We start from the raw sequence: 20,089 nt of genomic DNA on the forward strand, positions 1-20,089 counted from the left end.
AAGGCAGAGTTAAAGGAGATCTTCCATCCACTGGTTCACTTCCTAGATGACCAAACGGCCAGGGCTGGGCCAGGACAAAGCCAGGAGCCAGGAGCTTCTTCCGGGTCTCCCATGTGGGTGGCAGAGACCCAAGCACTTGGGCCACCTTCCGCTGCTTTCCCAGGCACATTAGCAGGGAGCTGGATCGGAAGTTAAGCAGCCAGACTGGAAGCGGTGCCCTATGAAATGCTGGCGCTGCAGGCAGTGGCTTTACCGACTGCGCCACAGCGCCGGCCCCTGAGATACTTTTAATTCTGGGGTTGGGTGGGCAGAGGTCAGAGGGCAAATGGACGAAAATAAAGCAAAGCAGCTTGCAGTCTCCTTGCTGCTCTTCTCACCCCTGACTCTGCAAATCAATGTGGCTGCTCCAGCCCTGCCCGCCCAGCCTCGTCCCTTCCCTCAGGGAAGGAGAGAAGTCACTCACAGACCGAGAAGGGAGCTGTGGGCCCGTGGGCTCTGGCCCTCTGCACTCCCACACGGATTCCCTGAGGAGTGCGTGGGCACAGAGTTTAGACAGCAAGACAGACCCTAGCCTGTGTGTGCAGGAGGCGCCAAGAACTGGGGTCTTTCAAGCTTTGTGCAATGGAAGGGGGACCAATCCCAGAGGCAGACTGGCGAGCACACCCACATCTGGACTCCTGACCCAGGACCCTGTTAGCTGGGGTTCAGCCCTCGCCCTGGGGCCGGCTGATGGGCGGTGACACCAAGCGGCTGCGGTGCTGGGAGGGTTTTCCGGGAAAAATCCGCACGCTCGATTTCCCAGAGGACAGAGGGGGAGAGGAGGCACGGGGGACCCACGCTCGTGTCCACGGAAACTCCCGCCCGAAACGCAGCAGGTGCGCGGCTCTGCGCAGACCCGCCGAGACAGGGCGCTCCCCGGCTCACCCCGCCTCTACGGCTCCCGCGGGCACCCCGCGGGTCCTGACCCGGGCCACACCACACCCCCGGCCCCATCCACCAGGGCGCGGGCGGGACGGCAGAAGCGCGCGGCCGCCGCAGCCCCGCCACGCCCTGGGCCCTGATGTGGGCGGCTCCGCTCCCCCACCGGCGCCGGCCCGCGTCCCGCACGCCCCCGGGGGCCTCCGGCCATCGCCGCGGGGACACACCCGGGGGAGGAGCCGCCTGCTCCGGGCGCAGCGCCGGCCGGCCGCGCGCTCGGCACCTGCCCGCCCGGGGACCGACATGGCCCAGCAGCCTCTGTCCCGCGCGCTGGAGCCCGAGCACGTCCAGCGGCTGCTGCTCTGCTCCCGGGAGGCCAAGAAGTCGGCCTACTGCCCCTACAGCCGCTTCCCCGTGGGCGCCGCCCTGCTCACGGGCGACGGCAGGATCTTCTCGGGTAAGGGCGGCCTCTGGCGCGGGGGCGGGCAGTCGGAGGGGGCCGGGCACGCGGACCCTCGGGAACTCAGCTGCTGCCCCGGGCCAGGGAAGTTTGCAGGGAGGCAGGAGGGAGCGGCCATGGGTCTGGAGCGATGGCGGGCCTGGTGGGCCGGGAAGCAGAGGATTAATGGCTTCGTAGCCTGCTCTGTGATAGGCACTTTGCCAAGGCCCCCACACAGCGCAGCAGTAAATGTCCTGGCCTCCAACCCCTCACCTAGGTGTTGTGCCCATTTTTAGATGAACAAACTGAGGCCCCTAGAGGGGATATGACTTGCCCATGGTCAGCCGGGACGGGAGTCCCCAGAGCGCTTTCTTCCCTGCCTCAGTGGTGCTGGGGGGTGCCGGAGGGGGGAAGAGGGGACCCAGGTGGGCCCCTGTCAGTGGGGTGTGGGCCTGGCCCAGGGTCTTGGGGCCCAGCCGTGAGTGACAGCCTGGGGAGGAGGGAGGGAAGGGGAGGGAAGGGACCCCTGAGCTGCTTTGCTTTGGTTTGCTGCTTTTGCAGAAAACCCACATTCAAACTTGTTTCGCTTAGGGGCTGCCATTCAGGACGTTGGGGGGACATGGCGTGGGCATGGCAGGACGCAGCCACAAGTGTCCAGTGTGTCGAGGTTCTGCTGGATGGCCTGGGTCTCAAACACCTTTGAGGGGAAGAAGTGCCCTTGCCTGAGGGTCCCCTGTGAGAGGAGGGGGTGGGTGCTGCTGTCCCGTGAGCCCTCAAACCCCACAGGACAGAGAAGGAGGCCAGGGACTGAGCGTGTCCAAGGTCCCGGGGCTGGGATGGGAACCCCGAGCTGCCCTGTCCAGAGCCTGCTGCTCTGTGGGGAGACACAGGCCTGGCCTGCGGGCGGACGTGAGTGTTAAACAGTAACCACCGCGCAAACATCACTGCGGCCTGCAGCTCCCAGAGCCCTGAGTGTGGCGTCAGCCCCTGATTCTCCCCAAGGGAAGAGAAGGTCCCCTGGGCCTCACCCAGCGCCCGGCTGATGCCTGCTGGAGCGCCGAGCTCAGGGGTGCTGTGCACTTCCACACCTGCCTCCCCATGGGCCTCGGCTGGGATCTTTGTACCTTGGACCTCCTTCAGCTGCAAAGCACCTGTCCAGGTGCAGGGCGGGCACTGAGCCCTTGAGGACTGGGTGCCTGAATATATGACTTGAGCCTTGTAGGTGGGTGAGTTTGGAGCGGCAGAGGCGAGAGGCACTGGGGCCCAGCAGGTCCAGGGAGGGGCAGCAGTGAGACTGCTTTTCCATCACTGAGACTGGTGTCCTGCTGGGACGGACAGGTGGTCAGACAGCCACCAGAGCCATCGCTCCAAAGCCACATGCCGATAAGCTCTGGTCTTTTCTTTCTTGAAAAGCCTATTGAGAAAAAGGCTAACTCTCACAACCCTGCAGCCCCTGGAAGCCCCTTCAAAAGAAGCCTGGGGCGGGGGCCTGTGTTGTGGAATACCAGGTTAAGCCTTTCAGCATCCCATATGGGCACCGGTTCGAGTCCTGGCTGCTCCACTTCAACCCATCTCCCTGTTAATGGCCTGGGAAAAGCAGCAGAAGATGGCCCAAGGACCTGGGCCCCTGCCACCCGTGTAGGAAACCAAGATGAAGCTTCTAGCTTTGGCCTGGCCCAGCCCTGGCCATTGCAGCCATCTGGGGAGTGAACCAGCAGATGGAGGTTCTCTCTGTCTCTCTCTAACTCTGTCTTTAAATTAGTAAATTTTCAAGAAAAAACAGAAGGAGATGAAGCTGCCGACTGCCATTGCATAGGTAGAACTCTCCCCTTGGTGTGAGACTGTGTGAACCTGCGTTTTGTTATCGTGACTAGCGGGGCTGAGAGGAGTCTCTTGGGAAGGAGACGGTTTATTCTGGAGGTTCACAGCCCAGGATGGGGCGGCTCCATCCGTCTGGCATCTGGTGGAGCAATAATGGAGCAGGGGCAGAGGAAGGGTTGCTCGGTGAGCCACAAAGCAGAGAGGGAAGCCAGACCCAACTCAGCTTAGGTAGCCAACGCCCTCCCTGGAGGGCAAGGCCTCAGGGGCCTGAACTCCTCCCACCGGGCCCTCCTCCTAGCCACCCTGTGGAGCAAGTCCCCACCTCTCCCGCCGACCGCTGACACCATTCGCGGTCAGGGTAAGACCCTGGGGTTCCAGCTTAGGGAGCCAAGTCCTGTTCAATCCAGGCTTAAATGGTTGGAGGCTCATAAGGTGCTTAGCACAACCTCTGGCTCACAGTAAGAATGGCACAAATGGTGGCTGCTCCCCTGCTGCTACTGTTAATGGGATCTTCACTACTGTCTGCGGACGATGGATAGTGGAGGACTTTGGGAGGCCAAGCAGAGGCATTGGATTTGAAGAAGTAGAAAGTAGGGAACCAAGGAATGTCACGAGTAACATCAAAGTGGCATTTGCGAACAGTTGGTCCGACAGGTACACAGGGGGGACAGGAGCAGAGGGAACAGTGCCAAGGAGACAATGCCTGCCTTGGTCACTACCTGTCCATGGTGTCGGCACATTGCCTGGCCCATAACCTGCCCCTTGGTTAAGGTTCATGAAGGCATGAATGGATGGCTTGGACCACAACGGTGGCGGGTGGAAGGAAGAGGAAGGAAAGATGTGAGAGACGGTGCCTGGGACGGATGGACCCGGCCTGGGATGGGCAGCATGAGAGATGAAGGGGACAGACCTAGGGATCTGCAGCCACATGTCCCGGGACGTGATAAGGGCCAGCTCGAGGTGAGAAGCTGAGGCAGAGCTGCGTTGTGCTGGGGTCCAGGTGCAGCGTTCATGGCTACAGTGGCGCCACAGGCAGGAAGCCCTGCGTGTGGAGGATCGCTCATAATCTCACAGCCGCCGTGCGAGGGAGATGCCGAGGGTCACGTACAGCCAGCTAGAGTCACACACAACCAGAACCAGAACGGGCAAGGGTGGGTGTTGGCTCAGGGCGGCTGGATCCGGAACTCGGATGTCCCCATCCCTTCTTTAACCTTCTGGGTGCCGGTTTCTTACTCTTACCCTGCGGGCAGGTCTTGCCTGGGTGTCGGGGAACACGACTGCACAGCCCCTGGTTTTCAGCTACACAGCCTTGAAACCAGAATGCAAAGAATTCTTTCCCACCAACTCCAGATGGAAAAAAGATTCCAGGACAGGGCCCTGATTGGTCCATCTTCAGTTACAGGCATATTCCTCAGCCAATCACAGTGGTCCTGATGTGGTAGCGTGATTGCGCCTGCTGAGTCACATAACCCTCCTTAGCAGACTAGACCAGGAGGCGGAGCGTCTACAATTCATGAACAGGCTAAATGAGGCCCAACCTGGGCTCTAACACTGCTCTTCCTGCTGCCCCTGGCCAGGGTGGGCAGGTGGGAGGGGACAGAGAACTGTGCTCAGGAGATGGGGACAAACCGGGAATTTAGGCTTTCTGGGTCTTCTTACTGAGACTGGAACTGAGGCCAGATGCGGGGGGGGGGGGGGGGGGGTAGCAGTAAGATGGGTCTTGGAGAGGAGGGGACCTCAAGCAACTAGAGGGCAGGAGACCTGGGGACAGAGCGGGCACAGCCGAATCTCTACACTGAGTTGAAAGCTGCAGGTGGGACAGCTCTGCCCAGGCTGTGGCTTCCCACAGCTGAACGCAAGCCCAGGCTCCCTGGAGTTCCCACCCGCAGAGGCAGCTGGGCCGTCCCATTCAAAAACCAGCCTGGCAGCAAGACAGCTCGGCTGTCACCTGTCACGACCTGGTAATCACCATCATTATCCCCTCTGCTCCTGCCCACCTTGGCCAGGGCCTTGTGCCGCTCACATTGGGCCACCCAGGATGATAAATTAACACCTTCGACAGATTGATTGCTCCCGGGGAGAGGCAGAGAGGGGCGGAGCCCCAGGAGAAGATGGAGCTGCGGTGGGATGGGACAAGGGGGGCTGGGAAAGCAGAGAGAGAGAGGATGGGGGGCACAGACGCAGCCCGGGCCACACACACAGGGCAGAGGCTGCCTGTGGAATGTCCCTTGGGAGACAGGTGCAGGGGAGTCCTAAGGGACCATGGCTAGCCTGGGAGGTGCTGCACAGGTGGCACTGTCTGGGGACAGTGATGATGACTGACGACAACTCTGCAGGCACCACCCAAGGGGCGGGGGAGTCCCTTGTTCAGCCATGGCCTCGGGGCAGTGGTCTCACTCCCTTTCCTGCCCTTTCCACCTGCTGTTTAAGGAAAAAGCCCCTGTACCAGGCCAGCTCGGGTCACATGGAAGAAACATTTAAGGTTGTCCTCCTTCCTGGCTGACTGCAGCCGGCCTGGGCTCACCCCTTCCAACTGTCCGCTCCCAAACCCAGCCCCTGCTCTCCGACTCCCCCTCCCTGGGTTCCTCTCTCTCTGCTTGGAAGGGCTTCCCTGCAGCGGGAGACCCCCTGTCCTCTCCCCTGCCCCGCCCACAGGGAGCGCCATTCAGTCCTCTCCACTCTCACCAGAAAGTGGCTTCTTACAAAGCTGAGCTTGAGTTGTGTTAAAATATCATTCGCCCAAGAGCTGATGTTTTGCAAGAGGGCAGGGGGCGAGGAACGTGCCGAAGCCAGGATGTCTTCAAACACACACATGGCCTTCCACTGGTCGGGGGACTCTCAGATGGGACCCCAGACCCCAAGACCCAGCGGTTCCATGTTAGGAGTTTGACTTCTGGACTCCTACCCAGATCTGTGTATTGAATTGGGAGCTCCAGGAGTGGGGCTTAGAGGGGAGAGGCAGAGAGAGACAGAGAGAGATGTCCCATCACTGGTGCACTCCCCGAATGGCTGCAAAAGCCAGAGCTGGGCCAGGCTGAAGCCAGGAGCCAGGAGTTTCATCTGGGTCTCCCAGGTGGGGTCCCCCATGTCGGGGCAGGGGCCCAAGGACAAACAAAGCTCAGTGGCTGGAACAAGAAGGCTGCTTCTTTCTCGTCGTGGCCCAGGGCAGCTCTGGAGGTCAGGTTCCTTCTCATCCGCAGTTCCACACTGGCCCTCGTTGCCCCATGCACGCCCCAGCTCTGAGTGTGCAACAGGGCGTGGCAGTGTTCTTAGAATGCCACCAGCGCTTGCTCACTGCACCCCCGCTGCCGCCCACACCCCACTGGCTAAAGCTGCCGCACTGCAGGAAGCATCAGGGAGGCAGGGGAATGCAGTCTCAGCTGGGTGGCCCTGCGCCCAGCTAACCCCAGGGGCGTCCCCTGGGAGAGGGGACACGGGGGACAAATGGTAGCTTCTGCCCCCAGGGCCCTTCTGACCTGGAAGTATTCGCACACCTCTTTCCTCCCAGACACCGCACCCACTCACCACCCCAGGAGAGGCGACCGGAAGTCCCACCCCGGCACAGTCCTCGTGCTCTGCCCTCGGGTTCACTCCCGCTCGTGTGGTTCACATTGTGAAATGGCAGCAGTGAAGAGAGGCAACCAGGGAACACGCAGCAGCCGCCCATCCGCAGCTCCCTGCCCTGGCCCACGCCCCCTGCCCTTTCTGCTCTGGGGTAACCTTGCCTGTCGGCCCCTGGGGCCCTGGCTCTGCCCCTCACCGTGATCACCCTTGGCCACACATCTGGGGGTCGGTGCCGTGCTGGGGAGAACACAGCTCTCCCAGCCACTTCCGGGGGGGCGCGGGGGCTCCGGAGTTTCCGCAGGGATTAAACCCAGGCTTTCGCAGGCCTGCCCTGTCCTGTGGCTTCCTGGGCTGAGCGGTTCTACAGGAATTTTTGAAAGCTCCTGCTTCCAGCCACCTCCATCCAGGAGTGCCGCGCCCAGAGAGCCCCGCCGGGCACGCTCCGAGCCTGACAAGTTCTGGTTTTTGTGGACTAGCCTCCAGGCCTGCCCCATCCCTACTTCTCATCTTTCTTCCTTCCTTTTTAATTGTTGTTGTTTTGTTTTTTTTTTTTTTTTAATTTTATTTGAGAGAGAGAAAGAGAACTCTCTCATCCATTGGTTCACTCCACAAACGCCTGCAGGGGCTGGGCCAGGCCGAGGAGCTGGGAGCTCACTCTGGGTCTCCCACGTGGGTGGCAGGGACCCAAGTACTTGTGCCATCGCCTGCTGCCTCCCAGTGAGAGCTTCAGCAGGAAGCTGGATGTGGGAACAGAGACAGGCCTCGAATCCAGCAATTCAGTATGGGGTGGAGATGTCACAAACAATATCTTTTAATTAAAAAAAAAAAAAAGATTTTTTTTTATTTGAAAGGCAGAGTAGACAAAGAGAGAGGGAGAGACAGAGAAAGAAGAGATCTTCCATCCGCTGACTCACTTCCCAAATGGCTGCAATGGCCAGGGCTGAGCCAGGCCAAAACCAGGAGCCAGGAGCTCCATCCAGGTCTTCCACCTGGGGGCAGGGGACCAAGTACTTGGAGCATCTTCTGCTGCTTTCCCAGGTGCATTAGCAGGGAGCTGGATCTGAAGCAGAGCAGCTGGGGGCTGAACCAGTGCTCCGGCATTGGACGCCAGCCTTGCAGTCGGTGGCTTGACCTACTGTGCACAACACCAGCAATGTCTTCGCCAATGGCCAAATGCCTGTCCCTTTGCTCCTGACTTCAGTGGTGGCTATGGAGGTTCCTGCAACAACAGGCTGCGTGGGAAAATGATATCTTCAGTAGATCTCTCCACGAGGCCGCTTCCCGTCGCCGGATGAGCGGCCAGCCTTCTGGGTGACCACAGCGTAATCTGCTACAGGCTGACGAGGCTCATCTGCTTTCTGCCTGACCAGCCCTGCGTGGTCTCACTCCCAGTGACCAATCACTAAGCCCTGCATTTCAGATTTTTTGGCTAAGTTGCATCTCACTTGGAGCGCACATTTCCCTCTTAGTTAATGTAGGTTACGCTGTTGTAACAGGAAGATCCCAAACCACAGTGAGGCAAACATGATAGAATTCCTTTTACTCTCACAGCGCAACTCAGAGCGGGCAGCTGGCCCAGGACAGAGTGGCACCTGTGCGCCATGAGTTGACACAGGGTCCCCAGTGTCATCTCTCTTTGCTTCTTCATCCCAATGATATAAACCACACGAAGCTGTCTCACCCCATCACCTCCACCTTCCTGCTTGGGAAAGGGGAAAAGAGGAATTAATAGGCAAGCAAACTCCTTACCAAAAAATATGAGCTGGGGGCCGGCGCCGCGGCTCACTAGGCTAATCCTCCGCCTTGCGGAGCCGGCACACCGGGTTCTAGTCCCGGTCGGGGCGCCGGATTCTGTCCCGGTTGCCCCTCTTCCAGGCCAGCTCTCTGCTATGGCCTGGGAGTGCAGTGAAGGATGGCCCAAGTCCTTGGGCCCTGCACCCCATGGGAGACCAGGAGAAGCACCTGGCTTCTGCCATCGGATCAGCGGATCAGCGTGGTGCGCCGGCCGCAGCACGCCGCCGGCGGCAGCCATTGGAGGGTGAACCAACGGCAAAGGAAGACCTTTCTCTCTGTCTCTTTCTCTCTCACTGTCCACTCTGCCTGACAAAAAAATATATATATATATATATGAGCTGGGAGTAGGTGCTGTGACACAGCAGGTAAGCCACTGCTTTGCTCGCCTGCATCTGTATCCCAGTGCCGGACTTCAAGTCCCATCTCTGCTTCCCACCAGCTTCCTGCTAACGTGCGCCCTGGCAGGCAGCGGGTGAGGGCACAAGTTCACTCCCCAGCACTCACATGGGAGACCTAGATGGAGCTCCTGACTCTTGACTTTGGCTTGACCCAGCCATGGGTGTTGCAGGTGTTTGGGGAGTGAACCAAGTGGATGGAAGGCGTGTGTGTGTGTGTGTGTGTGTGTGTGAGAGGGAGAGAGAAAGAGAGAGAGGGAGAGAGGGAGACTGCCTTTCAAATGAATGAAAATGAATTTTAAGAACAAATGTAAAAATGTGATCTGTAAATCTTCCGTATCACTTTGGGTCACATTCCATTGGCCAAACCTTAGTCACATGGCCACACTTGGCCTCAAGGAAGTCTGAGCCATACAGTCTCTGGCTGAGCGGCCATGCAGTCAGCCGTTTTGGAAGAGGTCGCTTGGGTTCCATAAAGGAAGAACTAGGCATTGAATACCAGGGACCATCAATAGCGCTGCTAGGGAGAGAGGCAGGCTACAGTGTGGCACGGATCATTGCCACAGCCCGGGGAAAGCTTGATCCCATCTCAGAAAATGGGGTGTTTCTTTGCCCCTCTGGCCAGGCCATGGTTTCGTCTCCTGGGAGCGGCCGTGGCTCACTGTCCTCCCAGAAACACCCCTGAGAGAAACACTAGCCCCGAGGGAGGACTCCCTTCCCAGGAGGTGGGCCCCTGTGGCAGCCCACCGCCCCCCGGGAAGCCCCAGGACTGCCCCATGCTTGTGACGTCACAGGCACCTGCCACAGAGCTTGGCCGTCTCAGGTTCGCTCGTTCACTGATTTGTTGGCTTGGACAGTTTGTTCAGCAACAGGACTCACGGAGAACGCTGGCTGAGCCCCGACGGGTAACCAGCACCCCACAGCCAAATACTCAGGTAGCTTCTAGACAACAGAATTTTTTTTTTCTTACAGTTCTGGGGCCTGGGAAGCCCAAGTTCAAGGAAGCAACAGGTTCAGCACCTGGCGGAGACTCTACTTTCTCAGTGTTGGCACCTTCCTGCCACTGTGTCCCCACAGGCAGCTCCCTGGGCACTAATCTCCCCACCTCCTAACATTATCATCTTGGGGCTTAGGATTTCAACATACAAACAGGGGAGGCAGGGTATAAAAACATTCAGACCACAGCAGACCCCAACCCATGGCTCCCAGCACTGAGATCCAGGCCTGGGGGCCCTGCTGATTTTCTTGAACCTGAGCCCTTCGCTTCCCCTTGACCTCTGCAAGGGGGGTCGGTTGCTTAGTCTGCCCTGTTACACTGCCCCTGCTCCCAGGCCGGGCATCAGGATGGAGGCCCTGGGGCAGTGAGGGCAGAAGCCTTGGGCAGGGCCGCTGCACAAGGGGCCCCGGAGCCCAGCATTGCTTCGGGTCACGTTGCCCTCCCCTTCTCCCCACCATGTGTGGGTAACCATTTCCGCCCTGCCCTGGAGTGAGGCAAGCCACTTACCTACCACGGGCAGCAGGAAGTGGCCCTGCTGGATCCACCCCTGGGCGCCCCTCTCTTTTTAGGGTGCAACATAGAAAATGCCTGCTACCCACTGGGCGTCTGTGCTGAGAGGACCGCCATCCAGAAGGCCATCTCCGAAGGGTACCAGGAGTTCAGGGCCATTGCCATTGCCAGGTGAGTGGGAGAGCCCCGCTGCCACAGTACCCATTCGCCTCTGCAGCCCACGTCCTGCAGGTACCTACTGTCCACCCATCCACGTGTGTGCTTTCTGTGCACCGGGCACTGAGCAGGACCCTGGGCTGAAGGCCAAGGATAAAGAGATACAGAAGAAATGGCCCCAGCCCCCATGAACCCACAGTGTCGGTAAACAACCAAGAACCAAGGTCGCTCCCCTGCAGGGCAGGTGTTCCTGTTCCAGCCCCACAAGGTACAACAGACAGCAGAGAAGCCCAAAGCGGGAGGGACCTAAACATCACCCGGTAACAGGCTCCCCTGCCATCACCCCCATTTTACAGCCAAGGAAACTAAGACCCAAGGGGCAGCAGGTTGAGTTCTGGCTGGGCCTGGACCCAGACCCAGCGGGCTGGGCGGGTCAAGCCCAGCCCCATTTCCTAACTCGGACCCCATTCGTTTCACGATGAACGGCGCACTGCTCTCGGGAGCATTTTCTCAGTAGATGGACGCTCCGGGGAAAACGACACAGAAGTGAGTAACCCACCCAGAAAGAGCTGCACGGAGGCCACGTGAGACAGTGCAGTCAAGACGAGTCTTTTCTAGAATCCGGAAGCCTGGTGGCGGTCTGGCCGCCCAGGCACTCCCGCTAATTCAGAGTGTGTCCGAATGAGTGGAGCCGAGGGTGCACTTGAGAAAGGCCAGGCTGCCCAGAGCCATCGCAGCGACGGAGGTCTGTCCTGACTTCCCTCTGGCTGGGGGAGGAGCGAATGAGGCTGTGCTGGGGACATTTTGTGCAGATGAGCGGAGATCAGTGTTCAAATCTCGCTGTAGGAAAAAAAAATAGGGGGAGGGGAAATAACTTAATTTCAAAGCTGATCCAAGAAAATAATGCTCTTCTGGGAACAAAGAGGCCAAAGTCGACGAGAGGGCACGGGCACAGCCGCCTCCCCAGTCGAGAATCCTCCAAATGAGAGGCTTTTTCCCTCCTGGTCATTGCCTGCTGGGAAACCTCCCTGGGTGGTGCCAGCAATCGTTAGCAAACGTCCTTATTTACACAGAACCTCCCATTCTTGTGCACCCAGCAGCTCTCCGCAGGTACTCCCCCTGCACCAGTCATTACTGCACTAATGATTTGTTAAATTGGGAGCGAGGAGAATGGAAGCTGCCAAGCGCCTTGTTAAAACGCTGGACGGGGCTGAGCAGTCTGAGAGCCCCTCTGAGATCTGTAAGGCGGGAGACTGCGCCCACCACAGGTGCGCGCGTCTGCGGGGCCCTGGATGGGACTCTGCGCGGGCCTCCTGGGGCCCCGCTGGAGGCATCAAAGCTGATAGGTTTCCAGCCCATCAAGTCTGATAAGCATGATCTCAGCGTGTGACCAAGGTCAGCACAAACCGGAGAACACCATGGATACTCAGCGAAAGGCAGGACAAGGGGAGGAGATCGGAGAGGGAGAAGGGGGCCAGGGTGCGGTGGGGGGAGCGGAGAGGGAGAAGGGGGCTGGGGGTGGAGCATGGAAGAAGCTTCCTGATGCAGCTGGCCCGTTCCGGCCCGTTCCGTTCTGGGCAGACTGTGTTACAAGCTCAGCCTGCAGGGTCGGTGGGACTGGTTTCTGGTCCGGCTCCACTGTCGGCTGCAGCCAAGTCCCACAGATCCTCTGGGCCTAGCTTTTCATTTTTTTCCCGCACTGGGCTGTTGGGAGGACTCGTGGGATGGTCTCTGTAAAGTTCCTGGCGCAAAGGATGTAGGGAATCAAAACCACTGCTCTAAAGGTGTGATTGCTGCTTCCGCAAGCTGCAGAGGTGGAGTGCGCCGATCCCGGGCGCAACTGCTGGCCCGACCACTTACTCGCCCTGCGGCCATGGGCCCGTGACATGTTGCTAATAAGAGTACCTGCGTGTCCCTACCCTCCAGGGCTGTTGCGGGATCAAGTGAGCTCACACACCTGAGGGCCTTGGCACCGTGCCTAACCCACGCGTGATAGAAATCCTGCCGACGTGGGTCCGTGTGCCGGTTTCCAGAGCCAGGCTGCCGGAGGCACCGTCTTGTGACTGGGGATGGCCAACGCCTGGGCCAAGTCTGACTTCCCCGTGCGCTGCACGTTTACCCGCCTTGAAAGCCCCAGTGCAGGTCACCTTGTCCAAGGAGCTGTTCACTGGGGCTCTGATCAGCAGGGAGGGGCCGCATCAGCCAGGGCCTCAGGCCACGGAAGGGAGGCTGAATTCCACTCTGACACCTGTCCCAGGGCCCTGCCTGTGTGGCCGCCTCTACATAGAAACCCCATCTCCCCCTGCAGCCGGCAGAGGGCCCTGAAGCCAGGGACTCTCTGGCCGGTTTCCCAGGCCTGCCTCACCGACAGCTGGCTCTCAGTCCATGTGGCTGGAATGAAATAGGACGGAACACATCGGTCCAGCCCCCAAAGAGCTTGAGAGAGGCCACAGCAGTCACCTGGGTATTGCGAGGGTTAACTTGGCCCAGTGGGCATCCTGGGCCGGGATCCCCACCCTTTCGTGTTCCCAGACTTCTCTTCTGAAGCTAGAAGCTCAGAGGGGACCCCAGTTTTCCATGCAGCAGAATCATTTTTTGATGGGAGCCCCGCAGGTGAAAGGCAGTTTCCAGGGAGCACCTGCCCCCATGGCTGGTTCATGCTCTTCCTGTCTCTGCACTTGAACTCTGGTTGCTGGGTTTCTGGGTGCTGGCTTGCTGGCTCCACTCACCGGTTTATAAGCTCCAGAGCACAAGGACTCGTGTCTGTTTTGCTACTACTACACCTCCAGCACCAGGGTCAGTGCCTGGCATATCGTACGTGCTCAGTAAATATTTGTTGATCAAAATGAGACAACGCATAGACAAGGCTTTGCAGGGTGCCGGGCACAGTCTAGGCACACATGAGAAGAGGAGACCATTACTGTTGATATATAAGATGAAGTATAAAGTAGTAGGTAGAGTACAGCATATACAATAAGATGATACGGGATAAAGGCTGAAAATACAATAGAGCTTAGCTAGGCAAGCAAGCAGGTGCCCAGGAATTGGTACCACTGGCAACAACCTGTGCACAGCATTCTAAGATATTCATGCAAAGGGTGCCCAAATCTCACATAATTCACCAAAGGAGAAGCCAACTAGGAACCAACATTCGAATCCTGCATTCTCCCAGAGAGGGTACAAGGCAGTGGGTCGCAAGGGCAAAGGTGATGGCGGCTACTGGTTTACCCCCTGGCACCCGGCAGGCGTGGAGGTCCCCTATAAGGATCACCTTCAGAGGCAAGCCCTGACTGTCAGCCTCTCTTCTGCGAGCTTTTCCAGATGCAACGAGCCCATGTTTCTCTTTGATTTGCAAGTGTCTAATTCCTTCGAGCCTCAGGGCCTTTGCACATACTACTTATGTCCATTGCCTACAACACAGAGAAGCCTGGTGCTGCAGAAGACCATCTGTGTTGCTTTACATCACCAAAACATGAAATGGCCGTTCTGAGGACCCCCAGGTGAAGGGAAATGTGTGTCAAATGCCTCCTGCTACAGAACCTGGTGTCTGTGTAGGAGCTGCTTACGAAATGATGCTTAAGATTCTACACTTCCCTAAGCCTGGACCCAGTTCCTCCAGGGAGCGTGCTCTCTCTGTAGGCAGAGCTCACCTCCTTGCCACTGCGTCCTTACTGCCTTGTCTTGGAGGTGAGAACTCACATTTTCTCTCTCACCTCTGGGGTGAGCCATCTCTCAAGGGACATAGACAGGGGCCAGCGCTGTGGCATAGAAGGTTAAGCCTTCGCCTGCAGTGCCGGCATCCCATAATGAGCACTGGTTCAAGTCCCAGCTGCTCTTCTGATCCAGCTCCCTGTTAATGTGCCTGGGAAAGCAGCAGAAGATGGTCCAAGTGCTTGGGCCCCTGCACCCATGTGGGAGACCTGGAAGAAGCTCCTGGCTCCTGGCTTCAGCCTGGCCCAGCCCCAGCCTTTGCTGCCATTTGGGGAGTGAGCCAGTGGATGGAAGACCTCTCTCTCTCTCTCTCTGCCTCTCCTCTCTCTGTCTGTGACTCTGCTTGTCAAGCAAACAAATATTAAAAAAAAAAAAAAAAGCCCCAGAGAAACCCTCCCCAGCCTTAGCATCTGCAGGGTTGTGGGCCCTCTGAGTGCTCATTAACCCTTCGCCCGTGGCTATGCGGTCCGCGGGGACACGGAGCTGCCTGATGGGGTCTGACCTCCGCTGGAGCGGGCCCAGAGACTGACCTCGGTTTGATTCTCTGCCTCCCCAGTGACTTGGAAGATGACTTCATCTCGCCATGTGGGGCCTGCCGCCAAGTCATGAGAGAGGTAAGCAGCTCCGGTTTCTTCCTGGATGTAAACTGACGCCGCTCAGGCTCCGCCAGGCTGCCTGCGCAGGTCTGCCCAAGGTCGCCTGGGTCCCTGGAAGAGTGCCTTCGATGTCCCACACCTGCTCTCTGCAGACAGAGCTGCCCCCACAGAGCTCACCCAGACAGGCAGGAACAGGCGTCCAGCACCCAACACCCCAGGTCAGGGGCCTGGGGACCCAACCCAGTCTCCGCTTGTTTGTGTAAATAAAGCTTTATTGGCACCCAGCCAGGCCCGTTCGCTCCCATCTATGGCTGCGCGGGCCTTGCAGCAGCGGAGTGGAGCAGCGACCACAGAGGCCGCATGGCCGGCGGCACCAGGATTGCCATTGCCTGGCCCTTGATGGAATAAAGTTTGCCAGTTCCTCTTTAAAAAAAAAAAAAAAAAAAAAGATTGATTTATTTATTTGAAAGGCAGAGCTGCAGAGGGAGAGAGAGAGAGAGAGAGAGAGGTCTTCCATCCACCAGTTCACTCCCAAATGGCAGCAGTGGCTGGGGCTGGGCCAGGTTGAAGCCAGGAGCCTGGAGCTCCATTCAGGTCGCCCATGTGGGTGGGAGCCACTCTCAGGTGCACTAACAGGGAGCTGGACTGGAAGTGGAGCAGCCTGGCCTTCAACCTGTGCTCCAGTATCGGGATGTTGGTGTCACAGGTGGTGGCAGCCCCGACCCCTGCTTCTGATGGCCAGGAAGGGGCTGTCTTTGAGTAGAAAAGTAAATATCGAGAAAAGATGAGACAGACAGGGGTCTGGAGATCTCATGGCAGAGGAGAGAGGGAGATTCCTGCCCAGATACTTGGTGAGTCTGAGAGGAGTGAGAAGTCCGGGGCTGGTGGGGGCGGGGCGGGGTGCTGTGCTGTGGCGCAGGGGGCTAAGCCTCTGCTTGTGGCGCCCGCATCCCATGTGGGCACCGGTTCTAGTCCCGGCTGCTCCTCTTCCGATCCAGCTCTCCTCTATGGCCTGGGAGAGCAGTGGAGGTGGCCCTGGTGCTTGGAACTGAAAATACAATAGAGCTAATATACAAGCAAATAAGTGCCCTGTGATTAGTATGGGCAGCAACAATCTGTGCACAATGTTCTAAAATATTCACGCAAAGAAGGGCGCTCCTGCTGCTGCTGCCACTGGGGGAGGGGACCAGCGGACGGAAGCCCTCTCTCTCTGTCCCTTCCTCTGTGTCTGTGACTCTACCTCACAAACAAATAAATAAATCTTTAAAAAAATAAATAAATAAAAGAAGGCCAAAAGGGCTGGGACACGGCAGGGAAGCCACAGGGTGTGTGTGGGTTTATCCCACAGAGGGAGGCTTTATCTCACCCATAAGGGGGACTAAATCGTTACTTAGAAATGGCTGCAGTGGCAAATGTTAACATTATACATGTTTGACCCCATAAGAAATAAGTGGGGGAAAAATGAATACAAGGAAGCCACTAGGTTTTGCAAGAAGAGACTTAAGGGATCTGTGTGTTTTCCAAAAAAAGAAAGAGAGAGAGAGAAAGAAAAAGAAAAAGGTGAAGGGCATGGGTTCTAAAAGCAAAGGGGTGGTGTAGATCTGGACCCCTGGAAGACTCTGGGCTTGGTGTGTACAGGTGGGGAGGGGGTAGCTCTCGGGCATCCCCCAAGAGGTGCCACCTCCAGGGTCCGGAAGTATGAAAGCTGCCAGCTCAGGGTCCCATGGCCCCAGAGCTCCGGGAGCCGGCTTCAGCCCCCGTAGCACAGCGTTTGCTCAATCCTCACCGCGTTCCTTCTCTGAGTGCCCCAGGCCTGAGAGAAGTCCCAGGCTTCCACGGCTGCAGCCCCAGCCAGCCCCTCCCCCTGCTTCTGTGCCCGTCGTTGGGGGAATGAATGGATCGGTGCTGTCTGGAAGCCGCTGGCGCCCGGGGTCGGCCGCTGGAGGCCGAGGGGAATGCTGGGGCTGGGGCTCCGTGCCTGGCGCTGGGAGGCAAGCGGAGGGGGCAGCCTCCTCCGGCTTCATGCCTGCCCGGTGCGCAGAGCTCACTCCGCTGGGCCAGCGCTGACTTCACAGGGTGGGGGTGGAGAGAGCTGCCCCGCAGGGCGGCCTTGGCTAAGGTCACCTAAGGGAGCCAGCCGGGACAGGGCGCCAAGTCCCCGGCTTGATTCCATTGCTCGCTGCTGTTTTTGCCAGACTAGAAGTTGGCAAGTGAGAGCGGGCGGGCGCAGGAGGAAAGCCGCAGGAGGGGCGGGCAGAACTGGGGGCTGGGGGCTGGGGACCGGCCCTGCACACTCCCTGTGCCCAGCCTCCGTCCACCCCGCCAGGCAGAGTCTGCCAAGCCGAAAACTGCCCTTCCTTAAAACATTAATTCTGAAAAAGCCAGAAGATTGATTGTGTCTGGGAAAGAACCAGTGACTCAGACCGAAGTGGGGAGGAGCAGCCCGGCAACAGCGTCACCCATCAGAATGATGGACGAGCGCCCGCTGCCCGCTTCGCCCAGAGGTCCCCCAGCTCTGCTGACCCTGACCCCCGGGCTGTCCCCACGAGGCCACAGTTGGTTGAACTCCCCTCCTCCCACCCTCTCGCCCAGGATCTCTAAGACCCGTTTTTTTTTTTTTTAAGATTTATTTTATTTATTTGAAAGAGTTAACAGAGAGAGGTAGAGACAGAGAGAGACCTTCCATCCGTGGTTCACTCCCCAAATGACCACAACAGCTGGAGCTGAACCAATCCAAAGCCAGGAGCCAGGAGATTCTTCTGGGTCTCCCACATGGGAGCAGGTGCCCAAGGACTTGGGCCATCTTCCTTTTTTTTTTTTTTTTTTTTTTTTGACAGGAAGAGTTAGACAACGAGAGAGAGAGAGATAGAGAGAGAGTTACAGTGAGGTAGAGACAGAGAGAAAGGTCTTCCTTCCATTGCTTCACCCCTCAATGGCCGCCACAGCCGGCGCTGTGCCAATCCGAAGCCAGGAGCCGGGTGCTTCCTCCTGGTCTCCCATGCAGGTGCAGGGGCCCAAGCACCTGGGCCATCCTCCACTGCGCTCCCGGGCCACAGCAGAGAGCTGGACTGGAAGAGGAGCAAACGGGACTAGTACCCGGCATGGGCCTTCTTCCACTGCTTTCCCAGGCCATAGCAGGGAGCTGGATCAGAAGTGGAGCACCCAGAACTCGAGCCTGCACCCATATGGGATTCTGGAGCCTCAGGCCTGGGCTTTAATCCACTGAGCCACAGCACCGGCCCCTCTAAGACCCGTTCACAGTGCCAGATCCACCCAAAGGGCACCCATTCCTCCAAGGTCACACAGCACGCAACTGGTGCTCCTCACAGTGTAGGACAAAGACTGGGAGACGAATCTGTCTGCTGACTCTCCTCTGCTAGGTCTCAGTTTCTTCATCAGTAAAATGGGCACAATAATAACACCTACCTCTGAGGGTGGATGCTGAAATAACGTGCGTGCAGTATCTGCTGTGTGACTTTTCCATGAAGTCTGACTTCAGGGGTCAGGTAACTGCTCTTGTGCCCTGGGCTGATTCGCAGTGGGGGCATTTCTTTAACGCGCCAAGCGCTGGGCTAATGTTTAACAGCATCCGCTACTGCGCTCCTCCCTCAAGCTCTATGTCCCAGGTACGGCTAGCATCATCCCCATCTTACAGGTGAGAAAACTAAGGCATGGATGGCGGGGCTGGCGCTGTGGCGCAGTTGGTTAACACCCTGGCACTGGTTCTAGTCCAGGCTGCTCCTCTTCTCATCCAGCTCTCTGCTATGGCCTGGGATAGCAGTGGAGGATGGCCCAAGTCCTTGGGCCCCTGCACCCGCATGGGGGACCCGAAGGAAGCTCCTGGCTCCTGGCTTTGGATTGGCACAGCTCCAGCCATTGCGGCCATCTGGGGAGTGAACCAGAGGATGGAAGACCTCTCTCTCTTCCTCTGCCTCTCTGTAACTCTGCCTTTCAAATAAATAAATAAAAATCTTAAAAAAAAAAAAAAAAGGCATGGATGGGCCATCAGACAGTAAGCAGGAGAGCCGAGCCAGACTGCAACCCCAGTCTGTTCCAGTCTTCCCGCCACACCCCCTCCTTCACACTGGCTTCGTCTCTTTTCCAGTTTGGCACCAACTGGGCCGTGTACATGACCAAGCCGGATGGCACGTATGTGGTCAGGACGGTCCAGGAGCTGCTGCCTGCCTCCTTTGGGCCCGAAGACCTGCAGAAGATCCAGTGAAGGCCCGAGAACTGCCAGCGCCTGGGACCGCCTGGGTCGCCGAGAGCTTAAGGGGACAGCGCCTGCAGGACTCCGTAAAGACGGCCTCGCTGGCTTGAGGACACTGCCAGCCGGGTCCCAGCCCTGCGGGGCTGGGCAGGGTGACTTCTGGCCTGGGGGTCTTCTGCCGGAGTGACCGAGAGGCCCTCCCCAGCCTGGGCCAGCGCCTCCCTCGCACCCACCTTGTCCCCGCTGGGACTCGGGGCACCTTCATTCCCTCTATCCCACCCTCCCTGTGGACACTTTACAAATTCCAGATGGGGACGGAATTCCAGCAGCTTAAGCCCCACTCGTGATGCCTACTCCCATATCGGAACTCGGGTTCAAGTCCTGGCTGCTCCACTTCCCATCCAGCTTCCTGTTAATGTGCCTGGGAAAGCAACAGAGGATGGCCCAAGTGCTTGAGGCCCTGCACCCACATGGGAGACTGGGATGAAGCTCCTGGACCCTGGCTTCGGCCTGGAGCTGCAGCCATCTGGGGAGTGAACCAGTGGATGGAAGATCTCTCTCTCTCTCCCTCTGTCACTCTGCCTTTCAAATAAATCTTAACAAATAAATGAAGTGCCAACAGTTCTGTGCAGTGGGCGTCTCCCCGCTTAGAGGGCGCCAGGCTACAGAGGAGTTGGGGGACTAGCTCTGGCACTCCGGCAGAGCCCAGAACAGAAGCCGGGTCCCTTCCCTCCCACCTCGGTCCCCAGCGTCACCTGCTCTTCACCAGACACTCTGCCGAGGGCTTCAGCAACACAGGAGCCCAGGAGTCCTCGAAGGTTAGCGCTGTTGCCCTCGCTGTAGCAACAAGCAAACTAAAGCCCAGAGGGGTTAAGTCACTCAGCCAAAGTCACACAGATGATAGGCGGCAGAGCTGGAGCTGGAACTAGGTCTGTCTGATTCCAAGCGATTTTTTTTCCATCCTCCCACAGTCGATGT

At 58.2% G+C, this 20,089-nt stretch overlaps 1 protein-coding gene across 1 annotated transcript; it reads left to right on the top strand.

Moving 5' to 3' along the window:
* The first annotated feature begins 1,075 nt into the window (after nt 1-1,075).
* On the top strand, nt 1,076-19,733 carry CDA (cytidine deaminase). The gene is made up of 4 exons (XM_062190557.1): nt 1,076-1,375; nt 10,498-10,609; nt 14,862-14,919; nt 19,007-19,733. Exons 1-4 carry the CDS (start codon nt 1,222-1,224, stop codon nt 19,121-19,123), a joined length of 441 nt encoding a protein of 146 aa, XP_062046541.1. The 5' UTR covers nt 1,076-1,221; the 3' UTR covers nt 19,124-19,733.
* Nucleotides 19,734-20,089: the final 356 nt, after the last annotated feature.

The sequence above is a fragment of the Lepus europaeus genome, chromosome 5 (genome assembly GCF_033115175.1).
Source record: "Lepus europaeus isolate LE1 chromosome 5, mLepTim1.pri, whole genome shotgun sequence".
NCBI classification, from domain to species: Eukaryota; Metazoa; Chordata; class Mammalia; order Lagomorpha; family Leporidae; genus Lepus; species Lepus europaeus.

Coding starts and splice junctions, on each gene's coding strand:
- CDA (XM_062190557.1), top strand. CDS start 1,222: ATGGCCCAGCAGCCTCTGTCCCGCGCGCTGGAGCCCGAGCACGTCCAG. Junction 1,376..10,497: donor CGACGGCAGGATCTTCTCGG/GTAAGGGCGGCC, acceptor CTCTCTTTTTAG/GGTGCAACATAGAAAATGCC. Junction 14,920..19,006: donor GCCGCCAAGTCATGAGAGAG/GTAAGCAGCTCC, acceptor TCTCTTTTCCAG/TTTGGCACCAACTGGGCCGT.